This window comes from Brachyhypopomus gauderio, chromosome 9 (genome assembly GCF_052324685.1).
Source record: "Brachyhypopomus gauderio isolate BG-103 chromosome 9, BGAUD_0.2, whole genome shotgun sequence".
Taxonomy (NCBI): Eukaryota; Metazoa; Chordata; class Actinopteri; order Gymnotiformes; family Hypopomidae; genus Brachyhypopomus; species Brachyhypopomus gauderio.
The window spans coordinates 15,036,488-15,055,536 of record NC_135219.1 but is presented as its reverse complement, the minus strand read 5'-3'; the positions used below and the strand labels follow the sequence as shown (position 1 = coordinate 15,055,536).

The 19,049-nt window shown below is 43.2% G+C and overlaps 1 protein-coding gene across 5 annotated transcripts; it reads right to left on the bottom strand.

Moving 5' to 3' along the window:
• On the bottom strand, window positions 1–18,434 carry kif26bb (kinesin family member 26Bb). Of its 5 annotated transcripts, none has more exons than XR_013133240.1 (16): window positions 17,798–18,434; window positions 17,246–17,626; window positions 16,236–16,580; window positions 14,243–14,400; window positions 13,761–13,926; window positions 12,558–12,758; window positions 11,477–11,570; window positions 10,339–10,601; window positions 9,893–10,067; window positions 9,417–9,561; window positions 9,163–9,322; window positions 6,121–9,028; window positions 5,782–5,951; window positions 1,766–1,810; window positions 1,487–1,669; window positions 1–1,185 (listed from the first exon to the last, which is right to left on the bottom strand). XR_013133240.1 is itself a non-coding variant. In XM_077017488.1 (16 exons), the coding sequence occupies exons 1-16, from the start codon at window positions 17,831–17,833 to the stop codon at window positions 1,175–1,177; spliced, it is 5,409 nt and encodes a 1,802-aa protein (XP_076873603.1). In that variant the 5' UTR covers window positions 17,834–18,434; the 3' UTR covers window positions 1–1,174. The 5 variants fall into 5 exon arrangements, 3 of the variants coding, with proteins under 3 accessions (XP_076873603.1, XP_076873604.1, XP_076873605.1); XM_077017488.1 differs by having other exon boundaries at window positions 1,487–1,637; XM_077017489.1 differs by having other exon boundaries at window positions 1,487–1,620.
• Window positions 18,435–19,049: the final 615 nt, after the last annotated feature.

Below are 19,049 nucleotides of genomic sequence, written 5' to 3'. Positions count from 1 at the left end.
AATTTTATTTAATGTCTACACTACCGTTATATTCCCACAGTTTCAATTTTTTTCTCCAGATTAGAAAAAAGAAAAGAGGAATAGAAACTAGACAGTCGTACATGTTTAAAACTACAGCGCTTTTAGCTCAGGAAGCATAACAGGTGTTCAGGCAATGAGGGAAATATGAAAGGAACAGCAGGAACTGGAACCCCTCCTCAGGTGAACAATGTTCCCTGGGACAGCACAACAGGTTGGTCAGTAGAGGTTACATGGTGAATTTGAATTAGGTTACAGTGAACCTGGCTTGAAACAACATGTTTAAAATGTTGGTCATTGTAAAAGACATAAAGCGTCACACTTTCACTGCTGATTGGTTGATGAAGGAGAGGAATGGACCAATAAATAAATATGGGTGAAAGACAACAGAAGCGTCATAAAATAAGGGACGTTAAGTAAAAGATGAGCAGATCAGAGATTATTTATAGGTAAATGAGAGAATGAGTGACCACTACATGTGACTCACATTACGTGTTCTCATGTTACATACTGTTCTGCAAATACAAGGCTCAATTAAATAAGACTCATACATTATTGTATATGAGAAACAGAGTGGTGATACTTAAAATGATTATCTGAAAAATGAAATCTCTTTTAAAAATGAAAAACAATGTTGTTAATGTAGTGAACCATTGCAACCTCTGAGTGATAGAGAAGTGTGGGCAATGCTCTGGGAAAGTGTGAACCAATCCAGGAGCTCAGGCATTTACAGACTCATTTCAATGGTCGGCTTGACTCAGGGCCTCCATCTGTCAGGTTCAATGGTAACTCTGTGCTCCAATATGTTGCTTTGACCTGTGTCCAAGCCTTCGCTGTGGTCATCTATTTGTTGCCCCAAGGCTGATTTGATCAGCACCAGTGAATTTTGGCTAAAACATATTGATGGAATTTTAGAGGTGTGTCTGACAGTGTTTTGTGAATATCAGTCCTGAGCATTGTTGGAAGGCAATGAGAAGTAGGTTGAACCGACATGTTCTCTTCAGGTGGGCCGAGCCATTTCTCTGTCCTGCTCTTTGGTGTGGCGTCGAAACAGGTCACCATCACGATGCTTGCCGTGCAGCGGCTAACTCCATTCTCCAGCTGTCTCGTCACCACCTCCAGTGCCTCCAGCGAGGGAGTCAACTTCAAACATCTGTCAGAGGTCAACTGTAAATCCAAAAGCAAAAATAAAAACACAAAACTAATCGTTATAGAGAGTGGTAATGAAACAGTGATACCCTCAGATATTAGATTCTGATATTTACTGCATTGCTGTATCACTAATAGTAATGCTAGGTCCTTGGTAATGCCATAGCTGAAGTGTAGCTTGTTGTTACTATGTGAGTTTTAGTGAGAGACATATGTTTCAGACATAATACAATTTTCATTAGCTTCACTTAAAAATGATGAGGTGGTTCTTTAAAACAGCTAAAGTAAATAATTCTAGCACACTGTTTTAGGCACTCACAGTCCTGGGTCCGTGTCTGTGGGTTCATCTTCAGATGCTGCTTGGCTTGCTTCAGCTCTCTCTTTAGGCTGTTGGACTTGGCCCTCAACTCCGCAATCCTCTGTTGTTGGTGCTCCAGGAATTTTGGCTTGGCGCTGAAGCAGACCACACTCTGACAACATGGCCGACATTAGGGTGCGGTCCCTTTAACAACGGCCAATGACTATGAGGGTTTGCCAGATTTGAAATTAAATGCAAATTGACTGCTTTGGCCATTTCAGCACAATAATTTGGACATACCTCTAATTCATCATCACCTTCACAGGAGGTAGACACTCTGGCCAGCTGATAGCAAAAGCAAAGGATGAGGAATGTGGATAAGTCCACTAGGTGACGGAACACTTGTACTTTTGTCATTGATGTGAGACCACTTTAGGTGAATGACAACCAAAGACATTACTAATCGAGACCGAGTCAAGACCAAGATCATCAGGGGGACAAGAGCAAGACCATAGACCATATGTGGGAGAGTGTGTGGGTGTGTATTAGCAACCCCATCAGCGCCCACACTAAACTGGCGTAAGACTGTTTGCTGTGTGTGGACCATTTGGTATCTTGGTAGGAAATGGAGCAATTGATGAACAAGTGATTTGATGATTAAAGCCATATAGCAGATTTTCCCTTTAAAATCTAATTTGACTCTGTGATGGCCTTCACAACACGGACCACGCTGCTTATTGCAGAGTAATCAGGGAACAGAATCAGCAGGATATATTATGAATGGATGTCCTGCTTTTAAAGGGATGGAGATCACTCAGCATGACTGCATAGTAGTGTGGTAGCACAGTGTGTTAGGTTTACAGAAACTGTCAATGTGGGAGCTTCTAAGTTGTTACAGCAACATCTTTGCAGTCACAAAGAAAGCATGTGCACAAACTGAATTAGTGCAGCATAGCATTAACACCGGTGATGCTACACTGACTCTCGTAAACTAAGACAGAGGCAGAATTGAATGAGATGGTAGCTACGGAGATTACAGAGCCATCAAACAGCCCCTAGCAGTGCCAGTGGTCGTGGCAGAGGAAGGATTTCTGTGTGGACTATTAGACTGAATGCTGTGACTAAGCCCAACTATAGGACGATCAATGAATCCAATGACACAAGCTCTGAACCAACTTGCTGACTGGGTACTGGCAGGTAGAGTTAGTCCCTGTTCACTACACTCCTACACTCCACATAACTGTTTGGTTATGTGGAGCTCCAGAGCTAGGACAGGCTGCAAGATTGCCATGGACACAAACATTAGTGATAGAAGCATCGGTGTCGTCCTCTCACAAGAGATGTAGTTTTAGCCTCTACTACACCAAGCGGTTGCACACGCCAGACTGAAATGAACTGTTAGCTTCAGTGCTATGGCCCTGCCATTTCTGCCTGTACCTCTATGGCTCCCCTTTACCCTGTGATATGATCACATTTCACTGACGGGGCTTATGCGGTTTAAAGAGTTGAAGGCCAGATGGTGAAGAATTCAGGAGTTCCTCACACTGAGATCCTGCATGATAACTCGGATGCCCTGTCTCGATGCTCGTGTCCCGCTGAGGGACGCTGGTACTCTGCATGCGTCGAGGAGAGAGCAGCAGCGGCCATGAGGAGTGCTGCCCCTGCTGCTATCAACCCCTGCTGCCTCTAGGCACAAAGCTGTGAACTGTACAGAGTGCCATGGCACCCAGGAAAAAGATGCTCTCTGGGGCATGTAGATGGTTCCAGATGCCAGGGGATGAAAGCTGAGAAGGGCAGATGTTATGCTGAACAGACCCACAGCTACGGCGCTCCACTCTGGCAGGGACAGTCTCTAGCTGCAATATTGGGTTGCTTTGCCACGTGTCGGAGCAGTCAGTGCCAGGATAGCATGTGTGACAGCTGTTGTTTCTGCTCAACCTGAGGAGGACTGTGCTGGTGAGTAGTGCACATGCCGGCTGGCATGGGGCAACTCGGCATGGGAAAAAATAGCTGGTGGTGACTCTACTTGCTGGGCTGTCACACTGACATGTAGAGTTCTATGGGCTGTCACACTGACATGCAGAGTTCTATGGGCTGTCACACTGATATGTAGAGCTCTATGGGCTGTCACACTGACATGTAGAGTTCTATGGGCTGTCACACTGATATGTAGAGTTCTATTGGCTGTCACACTGACATGCAGAGTTCTATGGGCTGTCACACTGACATGTAGAGTTCTATGGGCTGTTACACTGACATGTAGAGTTCTATGGGCTGTCACACTGATATGTAGAGTTCTATGGGCTGTCACACTGACATGTAGAGTTCTATTGGCTGTCACACTGACATGCAGAGTTCTATGGGCTGTCACACTGACATGTAGAGTTCTATTGGCTGTCACACTGACATGTAGAGTTCTATGGGCTGTCACACTGACATGCAGAGTTCTATTGGCTGTCACACTGACATGTAGAGTTCTATGGGCTGTCACACTGACATGTAGAGTTCTACTGGCTGTCACACTGACATGTAGAATTCTATGGGCTGTCACACTGACATGTAGAGTTCTATTGGCTGTCACACTGACATATAGAGTTCTATGGGCTGTCACACTGACATGCAGAGTTCTATTGGCTGTGACACTGACATGTAGAGTTCTATGGGCTGTCACACTGACATGCAGAGTTCTATGGGCTGTCACACTGACATGTAGAATTCTATTGGCTGTCACACTGACATGTAGAGTTCTATGGGCTGTCACACTGACATGTAGAGTTCTATGGGCTGTCACACTGAAATGCAGAGCTCTATGGGCTGTCACACTGACATGTAGAGTTCTATTGGCTGTCACACTGACATGTAGAGTTCTATGGGCTGTCACACTGAAATGCAGAGCTCTATGGGCTGTCACACTGACATGTAGAGCTCTATGGGCTGTCACACTGACATGTAAATGTGCCATATTTTATCAATTGAGATTTTCACCACAATTGAAATTTGTCCTCCGCTTTTTACCCATCTGTGCAGTTAGAACACACAAACACACTAGTGATTACTAGGGGGCTGTGGATCACACGTGCCCAGAGCGGTGGGCAGCCCTAGCCCGGCACCCAGGGAGCAGTGCCTTGCTCAAGGGCACCTCAGTCATGTCTATACTGACATGTAGAGCTCTATGGGCTATCACACTGACATGTAGAGTATGTGTAGAGTTGCATTCAGTGCACAGCAAAGAAAAAGCCATCACAGCAGTTTATCTAGCATGGTTGTTCTGAGTCTGTTCTCACTATGGATGTCCTTGGTCCATTGTCATCATAGTTGTCCTGGGACTGTTCTCACCATGAATGTCTTGCATCTGTTCTTACCATGTCCTGGGTCCATTACTAACCACCAACCACTGGGAACCGCTATGCCCTCATGGCTGTGGCTCATTTCACAAAGTGGCCAGAATGCAGCCACAGGGGCACAGAGGCTGGCGAAGGGGTTTTCCTGCTGCTTTGGGCTCTACGCTAACTAGAGAACTTAGAGTCAGTGTACATAGGTGGGGTCTGCATCTGGCTGAGAATCTGGAAATCTGACCTACACTAATCCACCCCGAGAGCTATGGCCTGGTGAAGCACTTCACACATATTCTCACTATTCAGCTGGCCATCATCTCCACTAAACAGGAAGTCCTATGGATTTTCCTCAGCCCTCCTGATGTTAGGCTGTAAGTTAAGGATACTTGCAGAGCTCATGTTTGGCTGTGCACCAGGGCTGGAGAAAGACAGCATGCCCGAGGATGGGGTAAATTGGCCACAACCACCCCCACACTGTGCACCATCCTGCCAGGGGCTATAGGGTCGATGACAGTGCTTGGCAAAAGCAGGCAAGGCAGCCTCTCTGGCCAGGAATCTAAGTGTGGCTGTTTAATCCGCACCACTGCAAGGGACACAGCCCCTTGAAGGGGAATTCTTGCGGGGCCAGGAGATGCTATTGCACCAGGAATGCAACACTGATAGCAGGATGACCAATGTTGAAGTGAGGGTGTATAGAAATACCGGGGCTACCCAAGGTGGCAGACTGAGACTATGACTGTTGGGAGACCACAATAGTGTTGTGCACCCACACACCTAAGGAATTGGTACTGAGAGAGAAGGAGGGGTGGGGACCCCTAGTTGCAGATGTAATGTTTATTATTTAAGGGTATTCTGTAAGTAGTTATAGTTTCTCCTATTTTGAGTCCCCAGAGTTTGAGTCTAAATAAAAATTCAACAAAGTCCTTGACAATTAGTACATGGGCAATACTACTATCAGCCTGAATATATTTTGGACTTTACCTTGTTCCCTGCTTCTGCTCTCTTCTTAAATCCAGCCACGCTGTCAATTTCATACACTTTGATTTCATATGACTCCGAGGTACCCCGATCTACCCAACGTATTTTAGACCCACTTGCAGACCTCCTGTCAGAGAGGAGGGTGTCCTGTGATGAATGTCTCTGACGGGATGCTACAAATAAAAAATAGCTGGTGTAAATAGACAATTTTAAAACTATATTGAAAAGGTTCTGTACAGTATTGTCTCACATAAAATACACTACAACTAAAGCAAAAGTGAAAGCTATAAGTGCCAGAAAGGCCCTAAAACCATAAAAGTTTTTACTTAGCAGATAACTTGCCTGCACTGTTTCTTTTCTTAGAAGTTCTTGGTGAGCTGAAGAAGACGTTTTGATCACTGGAGTCATGTGTTGAAGTGCTACTGCACATGGCCTCACTGTCCCTCATCATGCTCTCATAGCCACTGCTGACCGTGCTGTTGCGGTGATACAGCAAGGCAGTCTTACACATGGCTGGTGGAAGCTCCCCACTTAGAACGCTGGTGTTGTCACTGGCATTTCCACTGCAGTGGCTTGGTTTGCGTGGGGCCGTGATTCTGCTATACGGGGAAGGTAAGGGGCGGGTCAACAGTTTCATTTTTACGTTTGATTCTTCAGGGTCATCGATGTCCAGGCTGCTTAGGCTGGAGCTGCAGAGAGAATTTCCACCTGCTCGAAGTAACTCAACCCGTCCATTGGGGGCTCTGCCAGGGTTTTTTGAAGAGATAGAAGCTTTTCCTTGTTTTCTTGATAAAGACTGGGAGGACCATGAGATTTTTTTCACAGAGAATCCATCAGGAGAAAGGCTTGAGCTCCTATTGATTGAATGCCTGGTAGATTTGGAAGATACAGATGAATTCTTGGGTATGGTTCCTGACATCTTTGAACTGAACAACATTTTGTTGTCATTTGGCATTTTGTATTGACTCAGTTTGGAAGGCTTTGATGTATCACTGTCCTCAACATCATGCATAGGGCAAGACCTTGGGACTCTTTTGAGACTAGCCTGAGATAGGTCCTCCTCGAAGGCTGTCCTCTCTGCCAGCTGGGTCATACCCTTGGCTTGAAAAGGTGCATAGCTTCCCTCCAAATTTCCTTTAGGACCCAAGGCTATGCAATGGCCCTGCTCAAGATGTCTTTTGGTAACCCTTGGTAAGGTACAATCACCCACCAATCTTCCCGAATAGTCCTGACAACAAACACTAGTGCTTTGTTCATCAAATCTGAATTCAAAGCACTCTAAACGTGATCTACCTTGGGATCGGCTTCTGTTTGCTAACTGCTCCAGCTTTGCACTAAACAGCTTACTGCTCTCCTCAACAGGGGATTTGGGGGTTTTGTCAAGTTTATTGTCTGGGATTGGTCGGTCTAACTCCAAACATGGAGTCATGAAAGTTTTCCTGTTTCTCTTGTTGTGGATGCTCTTCTCTGGTTTCTGTACTGGTGATGTTGGTTCTCTTTCTTCTGCCCATTCCATGAAACCATGTTTGACAGGACACATTTTCCTTTCGAGTGTCGTTCTTGGGCTACCACACTTTGGCTCCCTGTCCCGTTTCATTGAGATAGGAAAGGAGTCATCCTGGTTTTCTGGACTGAGCCAGACTCTTGTAGGACTGCTTGTGCCATGGGCAACGTAACTACTAACTTGGTCCTTTTGTGTTTCCATCCTGTAAACATCTGATAACATCTTCTGATTAACTGGAGAGAAGCTACCATTGCTCTCTTTAGAATTTTGCCTGTTACTTTGGTTACACTTTTTCTTAGTAGCATTCTGCTCTGGTCCAATCTCAAATGAGTGATCTGTGAAATTTAAGACCTCACACTGGGTAGTGGCTCCTTCCGAGACATCCTTGACTTCATTCTGGGACTCATCTAAGCTATTATCAGGTTGAAAAGTGTTGTCAATCTGTGATTTGACTACAGAGTTGGAAGCAGCAGAACTGGCTTTGCCACCAGATAACACCACCGGGGTCTGAAGTTGAGATTCAGAATCACCTTCGCCTTGTTCTCCTCCTACACTGCTGATAATCATCACAGGGTGAGATTCCGATGGCAACCTCTTAGAATAATTGGGGTCAGTGATACTAGCTGTTTTTGCATGCTTGCCTTTGTTATCGGCTCCATTTATTGTTACTTCCTCAACCACAGAATACACAACTTCATCATGTCCGTTGAGATCCAGAGGCTGCTGAACTGTCACAGTGATTGTGGCTTTCATTACCTTTTGGGTCTCTATGGGAACTTCATTAAGAGTGAGAGGATAAGAAGCTGGGGTTCCCAGGCTAGCTGACAATGTTGAGGAGCTTTTACCTAGGGGAGAGGTCCGAACCTTAGGGGTAGAAATCGAGTCTTCTGATGACAGTTGTTCCATTGGTGGAGGTAAGGAAGGAGCCAACTGCATTGTTTCTGTTCCGTTTGGGGATCCAGTAGATTGTTCAGACTCTATGGAGCTATTAACATTGTCAAGCCTTGAGGAACAATTGAATATTTTTTTAACCACTTTGGTTTGACTAGTATATCTATAAGGCATTTCTCTGTTATTGTTCACTGGGTTTTCTCTCTGAATGGGACACCCTAGTTCTTTGTCATTAACGTCTTTTTTCCTTGGATACCCTTGGACCTCCGGTTGTTCGGTATGGATCTTAGTGGGTTTACCTGAGAGAGGTTCTGATATAATCACAGTATTAGCTGACTGGTCCATGCAAGAACTCATGTCACCCACATCAGTTCCATCTATGCACACCAATCGATTCTGCAGCTCAGCAAAGGTATTACACTTGAGACACTCCAAGTCAGGAATACCACACCCTAATGATTTTTGTTGAGTAGTCTCCATTTTTGCTTCCATTTTTGGTGCATGTGGGCTTTGTGATGCTGGCCATAAGATATCACAGTGCTTTGTAGAGGAAGACACTTTTAAGCCTGCCTTGGTCCTTTGTAAGGATGGAATTATTGGCAGAAACTCTTGACTTCTTTTAACCTCTTGGTCCAAGTTGACATACCCATTTGGCTCCAAACAGACAAGAGCATCACATGACTTGTCACTTACAGAACGTTCGTCTGGGTCATCAAAGAGGCTAGGCAGAGAGAATTCACGATTTAATGTACCTGCCGACCTAAAAGTTCTTAGTCTGTTCTTAGGCGACATATTCACTTTCCTGTCTTTGCTTCTTCCCAAACTTCTTCCTCCAGGTGAGCTACAAGCAGATTTCTAATAATGAAATAAGAAGAATCTTATCAGCATGTTTGTTTTACTAAAGGCCCATCTCAGTCACAGACAGAAATAGCTATTAAAAACAAAACAGGTGTTGGAATCATTGGCAACTAACTGAGGATGAGACACACCCGGGTCTTCCTTTGTAATCTTCGAATCTGAGACACAATCTGAATGGTGCAGAGAGTCTCTGAGATGTCTTCTGGTGAGGTGGAAATATGGGCTATGATTGTAGTGCAGCAGTTGACATTGCCCAGACATTCTTGCATAAGCATTTCCAGTTTGCTTCCCCTATAAAAAAAGACAATGTGTTGTATGTATGCTCATATGTGGCTCATGTACACATAGCATTTCACTATGTGGCTGAAATGTTTGTTTGGCATACTTGTTATGGAGATGGTTGTGTCCACTCAGCTTGGCCATAATGACATTTCCAAGGTCAACAAGACAGACTGCTGTGTTGTTCTTAGTGCTCTCTTTTGTACAGCTACCCAGGTCGATCAGGCTTAGCTTGCTTTGGTCCACATACACTAAGACAACATTCGGAGAAACCAAAAACAATAAGAAATATCTACCTACATGTCTACCCATTACAGGCCCTACCCATAACACCCCAAATCAGCCACATGTGGTTTTAATAAAACACCATTATATTAAAACTAAATATTAATAAATTCTAATAAAATAAAATTCTTTACTGTAATAAAATTAAACAATCATCCATTAGAAATTAATATGCACAGATAATTCATGGAAAAAATGATCAAATCATATTACATTTAATTATATTAAAATTATATTGAAAGAATTCAAGATTTTGGCATATAAACAAGTCAAATTAATGGAGGTAATGGGACTCACTTCCTGATTTGCTGCTGCACTCTATGTGTTTCTGACAGACGTGAAGAGTGTAGAACATGTAGCAGTTGTGCAAGGAGGTTCCTGCCACACCTGTGCGTCGCGAAACAAGAGCTGCGTCCAGCAGGAAAGCTGCCCTCTCTGCTGTAGGGGCACTTAGCACACTGCTGTTAAAAACCTAAAAGAACAAAACATGACTAGCACATTTATAAAGAGTCTTCTTAACTGGATGTTGATAGACATGTTGATAGAGGGTTTTGTTTATTTTATTTTAAAATCCTGTCTGACAACTTATACATATTCAAGTAAGTATGAATATGGTCAATGTGTAATTTAAATCCATTTATGTTTTAGTTTGTCATCAGTCTATGCATTAATAACAACCTTTTAGCCATGTGGATCTCACTTTCACCACTGTGATTTTAAAAGCAGTGTATGTAAAACTGTACCTTTATTCCACAGATAGGATCCTCCTGGAGGCAGACGTTTGACTTGTGAGTGTCCTTGTGATTGCCTGACTCAATATCAGACAGCAAGTCCCTGATGACCTCCGTCTCTCCACAGACTTCCACAGCAGACACAGACACTGAGATATTCGCCCATGTTCTGGCCGTCTTCTTGTTAAGGAGTTTGAAAAGCCAAGAGATGGCACAAGGGATCACTCCAGCTCTCGATGCACAATCATCACGGCCAATCATTGTGTAAGACATTCCTGTATAAACAGAGAGAGAGAGAGAGAGAGATGGAGAGAGAGGGAGAAAGAAAGGGAGTGAGACAGAGAAAAAGGGTGAGAAAGAGCAATGATTTCCTAATACAGGAGAAATTACAGAAGCACAGACATCTTTTAAATTATGTTTTAATAATCTCAGCATCTGTTCTTTCTCCATAAACCAATTCAGATTTGCGGAAGTTGAAAAGGTACTACAATGTATGTGCATGGGTTATGTTTTTGTGCACTTAATTCATATGTGACAAAAAAAATATGTCATGGAAATGTCATCTTCAATTAAATGCAAACCACCAATGGACATTCATGACTACAGGCTGGTTTAAAAGATTTATAATGTCTGGCTGAGAGCCAGGAACCTTTACAGATGGCAGCAAATTCAATTAGTTAACAGCCAATGACGTAATGCTACAAGCTACAGGGAGGAATCATTTTCATGATTTTGGGTGGATAACTATTAATAACCCTCTAAGTGAATGACCCACGATGATCTCCAGGATAGGGACCGCCCCTCCCCCCAAAGATTGGACAACATTAATGCACATCCATTAGGAGTGACTCCTGGTCTTCTATACGGGCATTTGCACACTAGGTGGTTGAATCCCAGCCTGTCTGTGTCCACAAGGTAAGTGGCATGCAGTGCCTTAAAGCTGTGCCAATGTATAAATCATTGATTGAGTGTACTTTTACAAAAGCCACACAATGAAACAGATGTTGACAGCGTAGCACTTACACACCTAAATGCAAACAGAACTCTTAGAAACAAGGCAGGTCACAGAGCAGTCCTTTATATTAAATAACACGAGCGAATTGCAGCTTTCACCAGAAGGTTTTAATGCAATATACAACTTTGCACTTACCTTCTTTGGTTTGTCCAAAGCTTAGAATGCAGCCATCAGATCCAGCAACCACAGACTGCAGGACCTCAAGCAAACTCCTCTCACAGACCTCAGCCTAGTGGAAGGGTGTGGCTGCTGGATTAAAGCTGTTTATATAAAATATGTTTGGATCCCTATCTCACTATTTATTTAGTGCAACACTAATTTTTTACCACCACATAGTACAGGCTTTTATCCAAACTACCTCTAATGCTCCCTAGAGTATTATAAGAGCTTTGGAGGATCTTGGGTTTTACTGCCATGTTCAAGGGCATCACTGCCTCTTTATATGAAATGGCAGAGGAGTTGACGTCTACCCGTTTAAAGGCAGAGGAGTTGACATCTACCCGTTTAAGGGCAGAGGAGTTGACGTCTACCCATTTAAGGGCAGAGGAGTTGACATCTACCCGTTTAAGGGCAGAGGAGTTGACGTCTACCCGTTTAAGGGCAGAGGAGTTGACGTCTACCCGTTTAAGGGCTGAGGATTTGACATCTACTTGTTTTCTACAAATTCCTTAATGCCCCACATGAGATGGGAACCTGACCTTCAACCTTTACCCAAATACATCCATAGATGCTAGACTGCAGCTCTTAAAACATTAGCAGATCAAACGAAGAACGACATGTGCTTGTGAGATGAACGTGAATCAGTGTTGGCATAAATCCAACTAATCACATGTGTAATGTTTTCCAAATTCAAATCAACTGGTTGCATGTTACAGATTAAACTAACACAAATGCCCAGATGTCCCATGCTTAGTCTTTGCACTGGAATTGCAATGATAACATAGCTAACATTAAAAGCTTGTGAGTAATAAGCATGAATTTACCTGTGCAGGTAAATTTGCATGAAGTTAATTTTTCCCTGAATTCTCAATTTTCCCAGTTTTTTAAATCGGAAACCAATCATAATAAGTAAACACAGCTGGAAAACTGTATGGTGGATATGTGGATACAATTATAGACTAGACAGCATATGAGGGGCAGAAAGACAGTGTTTTCAGGTCATAAGAGACAGAAACAGGAAGAGTGACAGAAATAAGTGCTAAAGAGTGCAACAGACCTGGGAGGACTCAGGACCAAACGCAGCATCGAAGGTGAAGGCTTTTGGGGTTACCACGGTGCCCTCGAACAGCCGCCCTTGTCTGCTAGGCGTGGCTGGTTCCAGCACTATGACCTGTCTTCTGCGCAGGTCCAGTTTGAGAGCTTGTGACCGGGATGGTTCTGCCCTGGGAGACGGACTGACACGCAGCATCACTTTGACCTGGAAAGGTGAAAAAACAACATCATTTACTTTTTTTAAAATGTCAACAACAGATGCAGATGCAGATAATATTATCTAGCAGATAGCAGTTTATGCTGTTTTTTCTAGATCTATGATAAAAGCTCAGTAAACCATAACATAGATATTATGATAAATATCTCAGTGAAACAAACTTAAATATATTGGTAAAATTTTGATAAATTTATGTAATAAACTAGATAATAATTTTTTCTTTAGATTATAATACTTCATTATAATAGACCTTTTTATACAGTCCTCATTTATAGTTCATTAACACTCTTGTGGAGAGATAATATTTCCCAGTTCAGTAACTAGCTCAGTGACGGTAAAAATTGATTACCCATTACTGAAGATCTGTGATCTCAAAGAATCAAATGACTATTCAGCCAGCTCTCTGAGCCTGAGTTGAAGATGATGCGGTGTCTGATATGTACTGCATGTGTTCAATGAGTGATGTTATCTCCATCTCAGTTGACTGACCTGTCCAATTGAATTTATGAAAAATTTATTATTTAAAGGCCCATTTGCCTGGTTGGATGAGCACAGTTGAGTGCACACTCCCCACCAGGTGCTACAGTGAGAGCTGTCTAATATGAAACTGAAGAAGCTCCTCGGTGTGAACCGTGAACACATTACTTTAACTTGACTGAGTTTCCTGCTCTCTGGAGGCAGTGTGAAGCAGTCATGAAGGACACTTGAAGGTTTAAAGGTCATGCAGGCTTGAACATGTATGTTGCACCTAAAGGCTCTTCAACATGTGTGAAAAATATAATCAAAGCTAATCAAACTGGTCATGCAGCCTGTGATATGGCTATACGTTTAAAAGAGTTTGTGAATTATTTAAATATTTTAGGCTACAGGCTACAATTTCATGAATTCTCAATGATGCTGCTTTTATTTCGATTTTTATGCGAATTTGCCTAATGCATGCATTTACATTACCAAACAGCAGCACCCATCAGTTAGATAAAACGTTCACACCTTCCCAGTCTCTGCCATCTCTCTGCCCTTGCCAGCAGTGTGGAGGAGGTTTGAGGGCATGGGCGGAGGCGTCTTGTGGAGAAGGCCGCTGAAGTTGGTTGGATAAGACTCATTGTCTGAGCGCTGCTTCCTCCTTCGTGAGGTCAAGTTCAACTTCTGGACAGCCCTGGGGACATGTGGGCTTTGTTAAAGCTGAGGAAAGAAACTGCCAACTCATTGAAATCACTTGGTCACTCTGATTTCACTTCAACCTGCTAGCAATCCACTGCTTTTACTGGAAATAAAAAACAAAACATTTATATAGTGTTCAACTCATTAATCTATTTAAGAGTTAGTTTGCAATTTATTAAACAAAAGCCAGCAGTGCATTATTAAAGCTTTCTAATGCATTTTTCATTGATCACCACTGGGCCCACATTTGATACACTACATATCTGCCCCCTCTCTGTGTTTACATGGAGGGCAGTTCTTTCATCTGTTACCTGACAATGAATGAGACAGCAGCCGAGGTTCCTGCAGGCAGCATTGTGGAGACTTTGGATGCGTTAAAGTGTAGGGGGCCGCCGAACTGGCAGAGCACTGGGGCCGCTGACGTAGCCTCATCATCATCCTTCTTTTTCTTCAGAGCATCATGGGATGTCTGCAGAATGCCACAGGACACACAGGTCAAGTTAACTGAAGAAATTATTAATATTTGTTCTCAATTATTCATAAATCTAACCATAATCATGATGTACATCTACCCAGAGGAATCTGTCAAAGATTACAGCAGCATCTTGGCAGCATCACAAAGGACAGAAATGTTCTGGATCCATTCATATATACTTTTTTGTATTTTCACAATGGAAAGACAGCCTGGTGATTCTGGCTTACTGTTTATTTTATGTAAGACAAACATCATGACTGTTCTGTGTCCTGGCTCCCAGATGGTGGAACAAACTTCTACTGCCTGTTCAAACAGCAGAGTCTTCAAACGCAGACTGAAGACTCATCTTTTTTGTGGAGTGATTACATGACCACTAATCCTGCACTTATGGAAATATCAGATTGCACTATTGATTAACTGAACCCTTCTAGCGCTTATTGTGGTTTAGTGTAACACTTCTGTTCATTTAGCAATTCTTTCTAGGTATCAGCATTGACTCCTGTATATAGCAATATAATAGTTCAATGGTATTTTGGACTCCAACCTATTGTACTGGCTAGGATTCAGTCTATGAGTAGATGACAAAGCATGTTAAGCCCCTGAGGCACAAGTTAACCCCCTGAGCACAAACTGACAAAAACTCTCAGATGAAAGCAGACATCTTCCCCTTCACTCACAAAATGGCTGACTGAATGTACAGGCAGCTTTTGAAGACAATCTGAGTCAAGGTGCTTCTGAAGATAGTCTGGGTCAAGGTGCTTCTGAAGATAGTCTGGGTCAAGGTTCTTCTCTCCTTGTCTACAAGTGCAAAACTCTGGGATTTATCTCACGCATGTCTCTGTGTCCCATTCTCCAAGCCATTCGAAATAATGGCAACTTCAAGATCATAATGTCATATTGTAATGACAATTACTGCTGGCAGGATCCCTCAGGCTACTAAGGCATCTGAGGGATGATACAAGAATGACACGGCTAAGGTCAGCTGTAGGGACCCTCTACTCACGGTTACTTTCCGACAGCCTCTGTCTACACACTTCACTCATCTAAAAGGAAATTTAGTTACACGGACTCCGTGCTCCCTCTGCCGAACTCCCCCATTGCTGAGGACCATGTCATCCCTGCCGATCAAACCAAAGTGGATGCAAATTCAAGAGCACGATATCTCGGTGAACGTTTTGGTAATGAAATGGAGCTGGTGTAATGGAGTGAGCTGGCTGCCACTGTCTCCGAACCTCGCTGGCATGAAACACATTCCCCTTTGGTCTTTATTTACAGCCCTGTGCGGGTATGAATGCTTCACTCTGCATTAAATATTACCATGATATTGATCATGTCCCCCCTTTTTTGTCTATGGTATGACAGGAATAAATCAAGTGCCACTTAGCCATTAACTGTAGTAGGGCTGTCGCCACTGCTTGGGACCTAATTGAGGTTGATTAGAGGGGCGGTGAATCAGAGGCTGACACACGTGTGCTCTGGCTATCTTCAGAGCGCACATAAAACATGAAAGTGATATGCCATGAGGAAATACGTGGGGATAGGTTCATGTACTGTAGATAATGGTTCAAGAGCAAAGTCACAGAGAGTCATTAGCAAACAGGCTCTGGGTCCTTTCATTTGGGAGCATTCCACATGGACATGGTCAAGGACCTAAAAAAGCATTTATGGTATGTGCATTATCGCCATAAATTATGTGTACATGCCGTAGTCTCCAGATTAATGCTGCAATATCTGGATGGAATTTTTCTGTGACATTTTTTCATTTGGTGCAGTTATTCTTGATGATAATAATTTAAAAACGCCTGTTTCGTTTAAATGGAGTAGCCTACCGTGTGATTGAAAGAAGAGACCCTATTGTTTCCAGAAAGAGGCCACAAGGTGTGCAAATGCGTGGGCTGTGTGACCCAGCAGTGTTTGTCCGGGCTGCGGGGCGACTGGCGGGGTCTGGTGTCAGGGAAGCGCAAGCCACAGGCTCTGGGTAGGGTGTGAGCCCCTGAGGCTGGGCTCCCAGGCGCGACGTTGGCAGGGAGAGGGCCGGGCCAGATGGCACGTTCGCGGGGAAGGAGCGTGCGCACGGCCTCCTGCTTCAGCTGGCTCAGGTGAGTGGAGCAGACGTTGCAGCGATCGGCAGGCACCCGCACATTCTCGCAAAGCAGGACGGAGAGCTTCGGGTCCTGGGGAGAAGATGAGGAAGACGTGTTGCGTGGGACTCTCAATCAGATTTTTTTTCAAATGCATGATTCATGTTGACACGTCTCATAAATAAAAAATCATGCTCAGTGCTGTTTTTGTTGGCATGCACACAGTTTGTGAAAGACTGCTGGAAGGATACAGCATGAAGGGATGAATTCCAAACATCATGATAATTAAATGTAGAGTAATTGCATGCAAAGTCATCTTGTAAAAATATGATAAATGTAAAAATAAGTAGTAGATGCCCAAATGCATCTTACATTGTTAAATAAAATAGCATTTTCTTTTTCTTTCAGTAGGAACCTGTTTTTCCCCACCTATTATTTCTTGCCTCCGCATAAAAGACAGTTGGAGAGGAGACATGTGAGTCACGTTTCTATTACAGACGCTAATCGATTTAAATTCGCTTCAGGGAGAAAAAAAACTCGCTTCTGCACAGAATGGTTATTTGAGACTGCAGGCTAGCGGGATCAGCGTATGTAGGTTCCATGTCATTTGAATCTGTCACTCTGAGGGCGAGCCGTGATGAAAATGAGTTGTGAGCAAAGACATGATACATAATCATAAAGTCTTTAATCATAAAGAACATATTCCTAAAGTTATGAAAACGTACAGAATTGATTATAAGTGAAAGTAAGATTCTTACATTGGTGGAGAAATGTCCTTCATTTAACAGCCTTCGCGCTTTCTCCCTCAAGACATCCACGCGAACGACACATTCTTCGCATAAAAGTCCCGTGTCAGGTATCGGCGGGGTCTTGCCTTTCACCCCAGAGGACTTGATAGAGTTGTATCCCGAACAAGCGGTTATGGATTCCAGGGACAGTTTGAATCCCGAGAGAGTGCGTCCAGAGGGACCGACCAGACAACCCACCGAGGGGAAATCAGAAGCTCTCGGTGCGGCACCGTGGGGATCACCTGAGGCGCCAGCGCCTTCGGGCGAGGGACGCTCTATGCACGGGAAGCTCACAAGCGCTGTGCGACTCTTTGTCCCACCGAACCGGGAGCCCAGTTTGTTACAGGTCATCTGCAAGCATGCAAAAGATTAATTTCTTTGATTAATATTTTTTATCACTAATTTAAATTGTTGCAGACGTGTTACACAGCAATATCCACGTACAATGCAATGTTTACATTTAATTATGCTTTTCCAAAATTATTTAAAACTCGTTTTGCTTAGCATGAAACTTATACTTACGTATCTTTGACTTCTGTCTATTTCCGAGGACCCCATTATACAGAAAAAATGGCAAATATGTGTTTTAATCTATCATTTCGTGTTCTCCGTCCAACAAAAAAATATACTGCTAAAATCCAAAACTGTAAAAGGTTGCGGTCACTCAAATCAGCCACGACACAGAAAGATGAGTTCTTAGGACATTGTCTGCGTTTGGTATGATTTCGCTCACTTCTCTGATCGCGGGTGTCATTCATAGGCAGGCGTCGGCTAAAAGACGCATCAGGAGGAGCGCGCAGAGAGGCTGAAACTGCACCGATGATTAAAACGCCCCGAGACCAGCCTAGAGGAACGCTCCGAAATCGGCATAATCGGTCCAGGGAGAAAACAAAATTATTCCGAAGTTTTCACTCGAATACTCGATGTTTCGTGTCCTTCTCGATGTAAACTTTGATCATTGTTATTCAAAAGAATATACTGTAGGCTATTAAACTGAACTAGGCTACACCATTCATGAAAAAACCTCAAAATAAACTGTTTTGCTCCTGCTCATTACCACTGGGCCTAAATTCTGTGCACATCTTTTTCATCCCGAACAGTAGGGTACCACCCTTTTATTCTCTTGAGCCCAAGCGTGGAGATTGCAAACTGTTGTGGTTACCGCATGGTGATTATGGAAAGATTATCAGAAAGAAATAGCGCCACCCATGGACTAGCAAACAGGAGTAAGAACGCCTCCAGGAGGCAAACTAAGCTCTCTGTTATTAATCATACACGTAGGCCTAACTGTTGAAATTGTAATTAAACGTGGTATTGCCTAATCCTGCCTGTAAACATGGCTGAGTGATGGAGAAAATATACAGACTTGCTAATGTATAGTTGTCATTTGAAAATATTCTAAAGGTTACCATAATTAAAAAAAATAATAGGCTATCCGCCCTCCGTAAAATACAGTGGTAAAATAATAATAATAATAATTAGCCTATTTCCTACGACGTATAAGTGCATCAAACATTCTGAGTAATAAGTTAGAATTGGAAGAGATAGACGAGTTATAAAGTTAGAATAGGTAGACGAGTTAGAAGAGTTAGACGTTTGAAATAGGATGCAAGCAACGTATAGCGCCAACAAAACTGAATTTAATGCCACTCAGTCAAATACATTCATGTTTGTCGTGCTTTCTGGCAATAAAAGCGTGTCCTGTACAACACAGTTACAGAGTGTGGTAAATTACTCACAGAAAGTAGAGATTATTAGGACAGCTGTCCTAATA